The 13,935-nt window shown below is 50.5% G+C and overlaps 1 protein-coding gene across 1 annotated transcript in view; it reads left to right on the top strand.

The window, feature by feature from the left end:
• The window catches only part of CCBL1 (cysteine conjugate-beta lyase, cytoplasmic), a 51,970-nt gene that overhangs the window by 15,747 nt on the left and 22,288 nt on the right, over positions 1–13,935 (top strand). The window contains exons 3-6 of the mRNA XM_015417203.1: positions 1,326–1,384; positions 4,956–5,106; positions 8,667–8,816; positions 11,796–11,882. Coding sequence (XP_015272689.1) covers positions 1,326–1,384; positions 4,956–5,106; positions 8,667–8,816; positions 11,796–11,882 — 447 coding nt within the window. The remainder of the gene's footprint in view (positions 1–1,325; positions 1,385–4,955; positions 5,107–8,666; positions 8,817–11,795; positions 11,883–13,935) is intronic.

Genomic DNA, 13,935 nt, shown 5'->3' on the forward strand with positions numbered 1-13,935 from the left:
CTGTGAGAAAAACACACCAGGGGGGGGGGGGTAAACAACGGCACAGAGTCGGGATAAGACCATCCCGACACCATGAGAGTGCACTGAAGCGAACAGGCAGGTGAAAGTCCCTCCGTGGCCCGTAGCAACCTGTTTGCTACTGGATGTTCCTCAGTGTGTTTTTACTCCGCTTCTGTGGCAGAGCAAAACGGGTTGCCGACAGGTGCTGGGCGCTTCCCAGATGTTCGTGTCTGATCGCACCCTTTAAATCAGCCCAGCGTTTCGCGCCTATGGCGCGGCTAATTGTGTGTGTGATCAACGCCCTAGCTGTTCCCAAGGGGGGGAAAACGATTTTTTTTTTTAATGGAGCGCCGTAAACCTGCCTTGCCCTTATCCCTAGTGGGAAGCTGTGACGACCCCTTAACTGGGGAGGTCTGGTTTTCCTTTAAACGTGTTCTTATGTTTTATTTTACTTTGGGTATCCGGCTGCCACCAGGAAATTTTAAAAAGGATTTCCAAACCTTTATGTTTTACTCTTGATATTACTGGGTAGGTAGTTCGAGGGTTTAGGCTTTTGAGGAACTATGTGGTCTGAGGAAGGATTCTTTACTGAGCTGGTATACTTGAAGGAAATAGGATTTATTTAAAGAAAGCATAAATACAAGGGTAAACAATGTAAACAGTACTGGGAATGATTTGAACAAATGCTTGGTGTCTCTCACAAGCTTCTCCTTTACTGACAGGGAGGTTTCAAGCAACTTTGTAACACTTTTCACTGTACTTTTTCCTAGACTCTCAGCTTTCAATTGTAACTCCTATAACACAGAACTGAATGTCTCTCCTTTCACACACAAATATTTAACTCAGAACTCTTATATCACACAAGACTGCTTCACAGTGATAAGTCTCCTTCCCTCAGAGACAGAACTTAACTCTTAACTGTCTTTCTCCGCAGTCATCTCCCTAACTGTCACTCTTGACAGACATAAATATCATCCACACAGCATCACTTCCAAAACCCCTCCCCCTCTCTGTCACTCACCATTCACACCACTTGCCTGTTTCAACCACACTAGACTTTCATACAGCTATGCATCCAAACTTTTAAAGACACACACGCATATAAACAAGGAATTGTTACAGAAGCCTTGATGAAAACCAGGGGCGTTGGGAAGAGCATTTTCACTCGCGGCGACTATGATCTTGAGAGCGGATAAAACGCCACTCTGAATGCTGGCAAGCGATGTTAAAAGGGCAGAAGTGGGAGATGGATGTCTCTGATCTGAAGGGCCCCATAATGGCTATTGACCGTTCTGACTCTTCTCTCTCTTTCCCCCTTCCTCTAGGCAAAAATGTCCACAGTTTCTAAGGCTCGGAGGCTGGAAGGTGCGGACAAGAACATCTGGTACGCTCCTGTTGAGACTGGTTCCTTGGGTGGGCTGGGCTCAGTTGCGGGGAATGGTTTGCCCACCCCCCACCCTTCCATCAGTGGCCCTGGACGTTGCTGACTTGTGGGGGCTCAGGGTGGCATTCCTCCCTCTTGCAGGGTGTGGCTCGTCTTGGGGCCAAACTGGACCATTCTGGCTCTTTAAACACAGCATTATCTCCTGCCCTGAAACAGAGGGGGCGGGGAGCAGGTTGGATTTTTAAAGCGGGGGGGGGGATTCTAGTGACAGATTAAAACACCATCCCTTCTGATTTACCTCTGTTACAAACCAGCCCCGTAGCTAGGGATTTTTGGGGGAGGGGGCCTGGGAGGGTGCAGCTAATTAAATAATAGTTAATTACATTAATTCAATTTGGGGCCAGCCCGGGAGGGAGAGGGCCCGGAAGAAACATTAGGGGGCCCGGCCACGTGGGCCCTGCGTTAGCTACGGGCCTGTTACAAACCCTCTGTGAAACGACCCAGTTTCTTTGGATTCCACGTGAAAGTAAGACTCCTTCTGCTCAAGGCAGATTCACAAAGTAATTCAGTTGATGGCTAAAAACCCCCTAAGCTGAGGCAGCTTCAAACCAAGACTTTTCAGTTTAGGCCTACCATTTACATACACTGAAGTGACGAATTCCTTTATCGAAATATTTTTTGCCCCGCCTTCGCCTTCTGAAGAGGTTCTGAAGTGATTTACGAAACGAGAATACCCAGACCTCTGGGAGGCTGCGGCTCAGTGGCAGAGCCTCTGCATGGCATGCAGAAGATCCCAGGTTCGATCCCCGGCATCTCCAGTTAGAAAGGAGCAGGCTGTAGGTGATGTGGAAGACCTTCTGCCCGAGACCCTGGAGAGCCGCTGCCAGTCTGAGTAGACAATACTGACCTTGATGGACCCATAATATCACTTTGCAGAAGGCAGCTTCCTGTATTCAAAATTGACATCGCCAGGGCTATTTTTGGGCAGGAGCGCACAGGAACGGAGTTCTGGCTGGCTTCAGAGTTGGCCATGCCCACTACAGCCAAAACCTCTGTGCGTGCCTGGCTACAGAGGGAAGGCCTGGAGAGCGACCCACCCCCCCGGCAACTCTGAGGCGGGTGGACCAGGGGGCCCCCTGGAAGGATCAGGGAGGCATTTGCCTTCCCCGGCCTGTCTGAGGGCCGGCTTGTCTGGGCTCCCTGCAGCTGCGGGGCGCCTGGGCAAGCCAAGGGAAGGCATGGGGTGTGGCCTAATATGCTAATGAGCTGTGCTTTCAGGGGTGTGACCTATTATGCTAATGAGTTCCTGCTGGGCTTTTTCTACAAAAAAAAGCCCTGGACATCACTAAAGACAGTAAAACCTCAATAAGCAGCGACATATCACCCAAGGCAGCTGAACCGAAAAGCTGACGTTGCCGTCTCAACGGTTTGCAAACGCCTTCACAGAGAACATTTACAAAACTGCCTAAAAATCAGTAAGACCGGGAGCCAGGGGTCATTTCGTAGAAAAAGAGGTGTAGGAGCTCATTAGCATAACTTATTTGCATGTGCCACACCCCCTGACCTCACCGGAAGTGTTTCAGAAGGCAACACCCACGGCTCAGGCCCCACTGGACTATTTTGGATTGCTAGCTATGGGGGGGGGGGAACGGGCAGATCTGTCCTCGCCGAGGAGGGAGAGGTGGTACCTGAATAAAACTTGGTCTTACAGGTGCCACTGGACTGTTTTGGACCGGGGCGGGGGGGGGAGGGGGGGGGCTCTGCAACTTACCAGGCTGCTTCTTGCTCTGACTGAGGGCTGCTGGGAGCAGGGGGGCTTGTTGCATGTGCCCACCCCCTGGGCGCTTTACTGCCAGAGCTCCGCTCCTGTGCGCTCCTGGAGGAAATGACCCCTGCCAGGAGCTGAGAAGGCCTGTGTTTGGGTGGGGATAGATCTGGTCCGCCTCCTTGAAGGCCCAGTTAGGAGGAATTACGGGTCGAATGAACCTGCTGCCTGGGCTCATAAAGATCTCTTCGCTCTGATAGCACACGGAACAAGATGCTGTCTTTTTTGTAACTGACCTGAAGCTGTCAAAGGCTTTCACAGCTGGAGTTCATTAGCTGCTGTAGTTTTTCCGGGTTGTATGGCCGTGGTCTTGGCCAAGACCACGGCCATACAACCCGGAAAATCTACAACAGCTAATGATCTGGAGCTGTCTCCCCACCCCCCACCCCGGTCTGCCTGTCCTGGAATCTTTATTTAATGTATCTATGCCTCGCTCTTCAGCCCAGTTGGCCCACAAAACAACTTGCAGTTAAAATGTGCCCCCATCTTTAGCTGCGCGTGGTTGTTGGTTCTCCCCCCCACCATGTACACACCCTACGCAGTGATAGGAGTATTCACCGAATACTTCTGTACCGGGCAAAGCGCTGACAAGCGGCCTGTTGCTAGACAGGATAATCAGCCCTTTGCTCTTACCCTCCCAGCTGTGGCGGCTGCTGCAGGATGGAGCATGAGGTGGGCGGGGGAAAGAGGTATATTCTACCGGGAACCGGTAGATCCAAGGAGACCCAGGTTGTGGTCTGTCTGTTTATGACCTTTAGAAACACATGAGTCATGGGACTGGAACAGTCTTTGGTCAGGGGCAATGCTCCCTCTAAGCTGTGGAGTACTTCGTGAGCTGCTGGCATTAAAGTTGTGAGCGAGCGATTGGGCTGCTGCATAAATCAGTTTGCCCTGGAGCCACCCTTCCTGAGGTACGACGAAAATGTGTGAGCCGGAGGCTAAAAAACTGTGAGCTAGCTCACACTAGCTCAGCTTAGAGGGAACACTGAGGGGCTGTGTGTACAAGTCGATACCAAGCCCAGAAAATAGAGGATCCGCTCCTGAATCTTCTAAAAGCCAGATGTTCTTCCTTCCCGGAGGTTTAACCTGTAAACCTCTCTTCCTGTTGCCCCTCTGGGTTTGTCATTTTCCCGTCGCTGTTTTGCAAATCCCCCTCTGCTGAGCAGAACCATCCCGCTGCCCCTTCGTGGTAACAGCTTACCACATTTTAGCCTCCCGACTCATCAGGACACCTTTACTCTGGACCGTCTTTGCTGATAGGTATAGGGGAAGATTGAAAGTTTGATCCACAGGGAGCTTAAAAGTGCCACATCCTTGCAATTAGCTGGCGTTTAGGTTGCCATAAAGATTTCCCTTGCTCGAAAGCTAGTAGAATCTGATTCTAGGGATGCGGTGCTCATCTCTGTTTCCAAGCCGAAGAGTCAGCGCTGTCCGAAGACGTTTCCGTGGTCATGTGGCCGGCATGACTAAACACCGAGGCACACGGAATGCTGTTGCCTTCCCACCGAAGTGGTGCCTTTTTATCTACTTGAAATTTCTAGTTTTCGAACTGCTAGGTTGGCAGGAGCTGGGGCCAGAGACGGGAGCTCACTCCGTCATGCAGCACTAGAGTCTCGAACTGCTGAACTACAGACCCTCCGGTCCACAGCTCAGCGTCTTAACCTCTGAGCCACTGTGGTCCCACTAGGTTACCAAGGCCCCTAGAAATCCTGGAACTCAATCTCTGTTGTGTTCTCTTCTCCTTAGGGTGGAGTTTGTGAAACTGGCCGCCACGTACAAGACGGTGAACCTCGGCCAAGGCTTCCCTAACTTTCCCCCGCCAGACTTTGTAAGGGAAGCATTCGTGGACGTGGTCAGCGAAAAAGATACCTTGATACACCAGTATACGCGGGCCTTCGTGAGTGAGGGTCTCCTCCTTCTCTCGGGCGGGCTCCCACGCTCCAGTTTGGGTTGTTGTAACAGTTGAACTAAGGTCTGGTTCACACCAGAGAATGAGGTGGCAACATAGTGGTGGTGGAACGGATTGCGCCACTGAAGATGGCCGGGGGAGGGTCGCATTTTGGAATGCTCCCCTAGGTTTTAAAAACTCACCTGCAAGTAGAAAATGAGCACAGCAGCTTTCCTCCCTGCTGTGCTGGTTCTCGGGGAGTGGTTTGGGGTTTTTTTTTTTTAATGCAAAGGAAAACCCAAAGCTGGACTTCCCTCAACTGCAGTGAGATGCAGTCCCTTCTGACGTTTCAGGGCTCTTCCTCGTCATTCTCCTGCATGTGTGAACCGCACCTAAGCGTTTGGCAGGAAAGGCGGGTCCTTGGACCACGGGCTGCTGCTTCTCTGCTGCAAAGTGGAGGCAAATTGCAGGATGGAAGTAGCGGGCAGATAAAGGGTTAAAGGGTCAAGTTTGAGGAGCTCCCTACCCCTGCTTCTTCCCTGCTGCTCCCCCCCCTCATCTGTGTGTGCTGCCAAACACGTGACACACATCCAGTGAACAGTAGCCATGTGTCAACCAGGTTAAAATGCCCAAGGGTTCTGAACATTTCCCTGGGAGACCAAAAAGGGTTGGAATGGCATCACAGAGGTGCTGAACACCTCTCTCTCTCTTTTTTTTTAATATAATATATTTATTGGGTTTTTACTATTATGAACCAATGCTGTACATATAAACACATTAAACAACAAGATTACTTTATAAAATTCCTAAGACATCACTTTTTTCTTCACAGCAGCACAGAGAAGCCAATCTTTTACTCTTCTTTTATACCAATTTACTCTTCTCCTTAATCTTACATTCATAACTGCGTTAAAAAGTTCTAAATCTATCTTTGACAGTTCTTACTGATAATTTCAATCATTCAAATGATGTATAACCTTATTTCACTCCTAAGCATCTTGTTGATTCCCTTACATACAGCACAGGGGCACAATATTAAATTAAATTTTTATATAATTTTTCAAATTATCAAATTTCCCATTTACCCTTTAAATTAATTAACCTTTTCACTAGCATTTAATTATCACATATTAACATGGTTTTGAGGTCATCTTACCAATTAATCCTGACATTATTACACATAATGTTATTAGTAGAGATGAGATGGAAATGGGAAGGTGGAAAAGATTTAAGTAAGGGAGAAATGTTTGAAAGTGAGAAGGAATGTGTATATCAATTAATTAACGGGGAGATTAAATTTGATTAGGTGAAAGGTGGTATGGAATGAATTTGGGGAATCTGTGAGTGGAAGAATGAGTGGGAATATTAATTAATCAATGGTTGAGTGCAAGAATGAGTGTGAATATTGAAATAAATAAAGGAGAGGGTGAATATATAGGAATTGATATGAATGACAGATATTAGGATTAGGAGAGAAAATGTTCTGGACACCTCTCTCCATCACTTGTCATCAATATATCTGTTTTTGCCTCCGCAACTGATTGTTCCTTCCCAGTTCCCAAGGGACATGAAAAGACAGGTGAGGTTGAAGATCAGTAAACAAGGAAGGTGGCCGGTGCTTTTGCATTCCTTTCTGGCTCCTCTCCCTGCCCTTGGGGGGCTGGGGTGGGGGACCCTTGAGAAGTTTCATTGATCAAAGCTTGGCTGACGTTCATTCATAAAGCGGCTTTGTTTTGAGCCGGGCCCGTGGATTCCCAAGCTCAGTGTTGTCTGCTCTGACCGGTAGCCGCTCTGCAGGTGGAGGTCTTTCGCAGCACCTACCGCCTGGTCCTTTCAACTGGAGATGCCAGGAATTGATTCTCTTTTTCTTTTTTTAAATATTTTTTTATTTTTATTTTAGATAACACATACAACCAGGGCTCTTTTTTGTAGCAGGAACTCCTTTGCATATTAGGCGACAGACCCGTAATGTAGCCAATCCTGCAAGAGCTTACAGTAGCCCCTGTAAGAAGAGCTCTGTAAGCTCTTGGAGGATTGGCTACATTAGAGGTGTGTCGCCTAATAGGCAAAGGAGTTCCTGCTACAAAAAGAGCCCTGCACTACACATCGTACCTATAACTAGTAACATTACAGGAATTGATTCTGGGGCCTCCTCCAGGCAAAGCGCCTGAGCTTCCACTGAGCCCACAGTCATGGGTCTGATGGGACTTGAACTCCCCAACCTCCGAATGGCTTCCTCTTCATACAGCCTCTGCGCACGCTCCATTGTGCCACAGAGCCGATCGTTTTGAAGGGACCATGTGTAACATTGAGGGAGGGTCTTCGACTCAGCGGCAGAGCCCTGTACGAATTGCCCGTGTTCAGTCCCTGGCATTTGCCAGTGCAAAGGATCCCACCTAGCTTGCGCTGGGCAAGATCTTTCTCCAACCGAGACCCCGGAGAACTCTTGCCATTCAGAGTAGATAAGACCTGAACTAGGCATAACCTTGCAAAGGCAGCGTCGTTTGTTCATGTCACCCTGAGTGCTGTGGCAGGGGGCAGAGCATCTGACGAGGAGCGAGAGTTGCCCGGTCCGACTCAGGAAATATCTGGGGACTTTGGGGGTGGAGCCAGGAGACTTTAGGGTGGAGCCAGGAGCAAGGATGTGGCATCACTTTTGTGATGTCACTCGGGTTGCCGGATGAGGCCGACAAGCTGGCGGGGGACTTACCAGGAGATTCCGGGAAGGGGAGGGAAGAACTCCGAAGGGAGTTCTGGCCGTCGCATTTAAAGGGACCGCATTTCTTTTAAATGCTTTCCCTCCATTGGAAGTAGTGGGGGATGGGGGCACCTTCTTCTGGGGCTCATAGAATTGGACCCCCTGGTCCAATCTTTTTGAAACTTGGGGAGGGTTTGAGGATAGGCACCACCAGCTACGCTGACAATTTGGTGCCTCTACCTCAAAAAACAGCCCCCCTCCGAGCCTCAGATACCCACAGATCAATTCTCCATTATACCCTATGGGGACCAGTCTCCATAGGGTATAATAGAGTGCCCAGCGGCCATTCTCCCCCCCCCACTTTGTGACAGCCCTGAAGTGGGGGGAGGGCTCCAAACCAGGGGATCGCCCAACCCCATCTGGGGATTGGCAACCCTACTAGAAGCAAGGATTCCCAAGTTCGAATTCCCCCTCTGCCTTGAGTCTCTTTGGGTCCATTGCACTCTGAGTGTAACCTACATCACAGGTCGCTTGAGAGGGCGAAAGGGCTGGTCTGCAGCCGAACCGTTAGGCCGGAGTCCAGGAGCACCAGAGAGGCCAAGAAAGCAGCACTGACTCTCGAAAGCTTCTGCCCTGAAAATCTTATTGGTCCAATGGGTCTATATCACAGGGTTGTTGTTAGTGAGGAGGAGCCAAATCATGCCTCTTGGAGGAAGGGTGGGTAAGTGCCTAGCAGGTGAAATGAAACCCCTCCCTGCCACTCTGTGCCACGTGAATTCAAAGTGGGCGTGTGTGTTGGGGGGGGGGCTTCTACAGCCTTGCCTGTGTCCGGTTCGGATTGCTTGTCTGAAGTCCTGCCCTTGTACTCCAGGGACAGCCGAATCTGGTGACCATCCTGGCCAAATTCTTTGGGAAGTTGTTGGGCCGAGAGCTTGACCCGCTGGATAACGTGCTGGTGACAGTTGGGGCCTACGAGGCTCTCTTCTGCTGCTTCCAGGCTCTGGTGGACGATGGAGACGAGGTACTTGATCGCTTGTCCCTCTCTGGAACTGACCGCCGGGTACCCCCCCCCCCCCCAGGAACCGGATCTCCGAACTTTCCCAACTTTGCTTTGGCCCCCATTGCCAGTGTCACTTCCCAATCCGCTGGCCGTTGTTTCTTAGGCATTTGAGCGCACAGAGTCTTTGCATGCCACCAGACATACAGCCTGCTCCTGTATACATGAGGAGCCGTGGATTGGGGGCCTCATCCAGCACTGAAGAAGAAGAAGAGATTGGATTTATGCCCCGCGCTTCACTACCCAAAGGAGTCTCAGAGTGGCTTACAAACTCCTTTCCCTTCCCCTCCCCACAACAGACACCCTGGGAGCAATGTTCCCTCTAAGCTGTGGAGTCTAGTGAGCAAAAATTCTACTTTGTGAGTTACTGGCATTAAAGTCGTGAGCGAGCGATCTGGCTACTGCATAAATTAGTTTGCTCTGGAGCCATCCTTCCTGAACTAAGAGAAAAATGTGTGAGCCAGAGGCTAAAAAACTACGAGCTAGCTCACACTAACTCAGCTTAGAGGGAACACTGCCTGGGAGGTAGGCGGGGCTGAGAGAGCTCTTGGCAGAAAGTGGTCTTTTCCGAGGACAGCTCTTATCAGAACTACGGCTTGCCCAAGGTAATCCAGCCAGGTGCAAGTGGAGGAGTGGGGAATCAAACCCGGCTCTCCCAGATTAGAGTCCGCGCACTTAACCACTACACCAAACTGGCTACACCAAACTGGGCTTGGAAGAGAAAGTATCTCTGACCTCCACTATCCAGCCAACCAAGGAAGGAGGGAGGCAGGGGAGGAGCTGTGTTGGGAGTGTTGGAATCTGCAAGGTCTATGATGCAGCCTTATGAAGAAGATCTGAAGATCACCCTTCAGGGGGACAACCGGAGGACTGGTATTTCGCACAGCAAGATTAGGGACGGCCCATCATTTCAAATCGTGTCCTTGCTGTCTCCTGATTGGCTCTTCTGGAGACTTCCTGCTCCTGCAGAGCTCCCTGTTGCTTGTTCTTCCTCTCACAGCAGTTAGGCCAGGCGGTTAAGGTTTTCTCTCTTCTACGTTCTATAACAGTTTGTTCTTTTTTAAATAAACCTACTTATTTTTTTTCTCTAAACGGTCAGTGCTCCACTTCCTTTGCATATTTAACCTCTTCCAATATGGAGGGACTATTTTGACTGGAAGTTGCCACACATTCCCTGCACTTGGTTAGTGCACCAGTTTTAATGGCTGCAGCAGTCTCGCCTCTTCTGGAAGGGCTGTGTCTCTGGGCCTGCCTGCAGTTACTAGTGCTAGAGGAAGGAGGAAGTCTGAACATAGCATTCGTTCCTGGCTAAATCACCCAGCTTAGTAAAAGTGGGTAGCATTTATTTAGGGAAGGTGCTCCCCTGATTCCCCCCCCCACTCCTGAGACCCTGCATCTGGGTTAAGGAGCATCCTCCTCCTCAGTCTGGAAATGGGCATGGAAGCCAGGGGGACTATTAACTCACCCCAGCTCCTGTTTTTTCTTCTCTTACCTCTCTCTCTCTCTCAGGAGGGGCTGTCGCTCGGTGGAAGAGCCTCTGCTCTGCATGCAGAAGGTCTCAGCTTCAAAGAGCCTCAGCTTGGTGTAGTGGTTAAGAGCACGGGCTCTAATCTGGGAAGACCGGGTCTGATTCCCCTCTTCTCTACATGCAGCTGCTGGTGTGACCTTGGGTCAGTCACAAGTTCTGTCAGAGGTGTTCTCTTAAGGGCAGTCCTCAAAAGAGCTCTCTCAGCCCCACCCACCTCACAGGGTGTCTGTTGTGGGGAGGGGAAGGGAAAGGAGTTTGTAAGCCGCTCCGAGACTCTGAGTGAAGGGCGGATTATGAATCCAATATCATCATCGTCATCATCTCCTCCTCCTCCTGCTGCAGAAGGTCTCAGGATCGGCAATTAAAAAGGACCAGGCAGTAGGTGATGTGGAAGACCTCTGCCTGAGATGCTGGAGAGTCGCCCTGCCAGTCAGGGGTATACAATGCTGACCTTGATGGACCGTGGGGGTGTAAGGAACAGAGGTTGTAGGACCTAGCCTTGCATGTTCATTGTATTCAGCTGTGAGATTTTATTATGGGGGAGAATCGTCTTTGTAAACCTCCCTAATCTTTTTGCAAGCCAGAAGGGTTAATTAGGGAGTTGAATTCTTATCAGCTGGCGGCCGGATGACAGGGAAACAGACCTAAGTAGAGGGAGCTACGGTGACGAGGCACTCTCCCATTAGGCTTCTCAGGGTGGGGCCAGCTATACTCTGGGCTGAAATGATCCGGTTTTTTCTACCTGATATTGGACTGTTTTAAGGAATTGGCCTCACAGAAGTGAGTTATTGTTTTCATTGGTCCTGTTACCTGCCTTTTTTTTTGTTTGTTTGCCGTTGCTCGTTATGACTGGATGTTTTCTGCTTGTCTACATCCCTTTTACTACAACTATTTTTGTCCAGTTAAATCCAGTAGTTTGCTTTTTTAAACCTGGTCTTCAGAATTTATTTTGCTGAGTGACTGCATTTATCTACATAAGCGAACCCCAAGGTCTTCGGGACCTGACGGGGGGGGTTCTGATTCAGGTGTGTGTGCACCCTGTGTGTACCCTGTTGTTTAAATGTGTTTGTCCCATCTTCCTAGGCACCCGGATCCATGGGGTTGGCCGGAGGGGATTAAAGGCCCTCATATTTCCCGCTACCCCCTACTCCTGGCTCCAGCCTAGACCACATCAAGTCTTTGTGCCAACAGGGAGGCATGTGGCCCACCTCTGAAGAACATCAAGATTCGTTAATAGTGTTAACTTACTTTTATCCTCTCTCCACTTAGATTGTCTTTAAGACTCGTTGCTAAGAAACGGCCCTCCCCTCAGAATATGGGGTTGGAGCCGAAAACCCGTCTGCGAGATGGTTTCGTCCTCTTGTCCTTCAGTTCTCGGACTGCTGCACACTCTTGTGTCTCTATGTGTGTCTTAGGTGATTATAATCGAGCCGTACTTCGACTGCTACGAGCCGATGACGAAAATGGCCGGTGGGACCCCAGTGTTCATTCCGCTGCAGCCAGTGAGTGAATGAATGCCCAGTTTAGAAAAAGAAAAGGGGGTGGCAAGGGAGAGGTTGATGTGGGGCTGTGTCGGGGAGTGTCCCAAGCTTTCCACACTTAATGGATAAACAGAAGTCCTGGCCTGTTCTCCCGTCATATAAGAAGAGGCCTGCTGGATCAGAACAAAAAGAGCCAGTTTGGTATAGTGGTTAAGTGCGCGGACTCTACTCTGGGAGAACTGTGTTTGATTCCTCACTCCTCCACTTGCACCTGCTTGGGCAAGCCATAGTTCTGTCCAGGGGTCATTTCGTAGAAAAAGAGGTGCATGAGCTCATTAGCATAGCTCATTAGCATAACTTATTTGCATATGGCACACCCCCTGACATCACCGGAAGTGTTGAAGCAACCCGAGCTGGGTCAGAAGGCAACACCCACCGCTCAGTCTCCACTGGACTGTTTTGGATTGCTAGCTATTGGGGGGGGGGGGGCGTGCAGATCTGTCCTCGCAGAGGAGGGAGAGCGGGTACCTGAATAAACCTTGTTCTTAAAGGTGCCACTGAACTGTTTTGGACCGGGGGGCCGGGGAAGGCTCTGCAACTTACCTAGCTGCTTCTTGCTCTGAGTGAGGGCTGCTGGGAGCAGGGGGTGGGGCTTGTTGCATGTGCCCGCCCCCTGGGCTCTTTACTGCTGGAGCTCTGCTCCTGTGCGCTCCTGCAAGAAATGACCCCTGGTTCTCTCAGAGCTGTTCTCTCAGGAGCAGTTTCTGTCAGAGCTCTCTCAGCCCCACCTACCTCACAGGGTGTCTGTTGTGGGGAGGGGAAGGGAAAGGAGTTTGTAAGCTGCTCTGAGACTCCTTTGGGTAGTGAAGGACGGGGTATAAATCCAAATCCATCCTCCTCTTCTTCTTCATCTAGTCCTGCATCCTGTTTTCCCACAGTGGCCAACCAGATGCCCTCAAAAGGGCTTCCCCCTGTCGTTGCCCCTCAGCGACTGGGCATGAGTTCAGCCTCTGAACATGGAGGTCCCATTTAGCCATAGGGTCAGTGGCAATGGGTGGGCCTATCCTCCATGAATAGCAAGAAGGAAACCTGCCAGGTTGCCACTCCTTAAGGTTCAGTTGTTGGGGGAGAAGCCAGGAAGGGGCTAATGCACGGGGCCCTCCAAAATATATCATCCCACCGATTATGGTGCTGAGAAAGTGAGGCCACTCTGTTGATGCTTCAATTACAGGGATGGGGGGGGAAGCAGATTGTGATGCTGCCCGCAATTGATTTTGGAAAGCAGTGAAGGGGACTGGTTGGGTTCAGGGAGTTGGGAATCCCACAAAGAGACCCTTATAGCAGGGGTGTCAAACGTAAGGCCCGAGGGCCAGACCCAGCCCGCCCAGGGCCCTTACGCGGCCCGCGAGCAACTGATGCAAGGAAGGGAGCTGGGGGGGTGGGGGAGTGGCCAGAGGCACTCCATTGGGGCTTCAGCACAGCAGAACAACCTCGCCTGTAGCAGTCAAGCACCATGGGAGCGTCTGCCCAGCACCACACTGCTGCCTCTCCGGTCCACCTCTGTGGGTTTTCCTCTGCACCCCGCTCCAGTGTTCCTTCTAAGCTGAGTTACTGTGAGCTAGCTCACAGTTTTTTAGCCTCCAGCTCACACATTTTTGTCTCAGCTCAGGAAGGGAGGGCTCCAGAGCAAACTAATTTATGCAGTAGCCAAATCGCTTGCTCACAACTTTAATGCCAGCAGCTCACAGAGTAGAATTTTTGCTCACAAGACTCCACAGCTTAGAGGGAGCATTGCCTCCCTCCCACCCCAGGGGGCCTTGCAGTGAGGACACACCAACTCAGAGCTTACCAGGTGCTGTCCTTTATACAGTTTCTATCTCCGGTACCTGGCATTACGTTTTATGGCACACATGGCCCAGCCTGACAAAGAGTCATTTATGTCAGATCTGGCCCTCCTAACAAATGAGTTTGACACCCCTACCTTATATTTTCCCATATAGTAGCCATGCCCATTTCCCGCATTCGGGTTGATTCCTGGTCAGGTCCAGGCAGAGAGCAGCCTCTGTCTCTCCCC

The sequence above is a fragment of the Gekko japonicus genome, unplaced genomic scaffold (assembly GCF_001447785.1).
Source record: "Gekko japonicus isolate JY-2015 unplaced genomic scaffold, Gekko_japonicus_V1.1 scaffold3465, whole genome shotgun sequence".
NCBI classification, from domain to species: Eukaryota; Metazoa; Chordata; class Lepidosauria; order Squamata; family Gekkonidae; genus Gekko; species Gekko japonicus.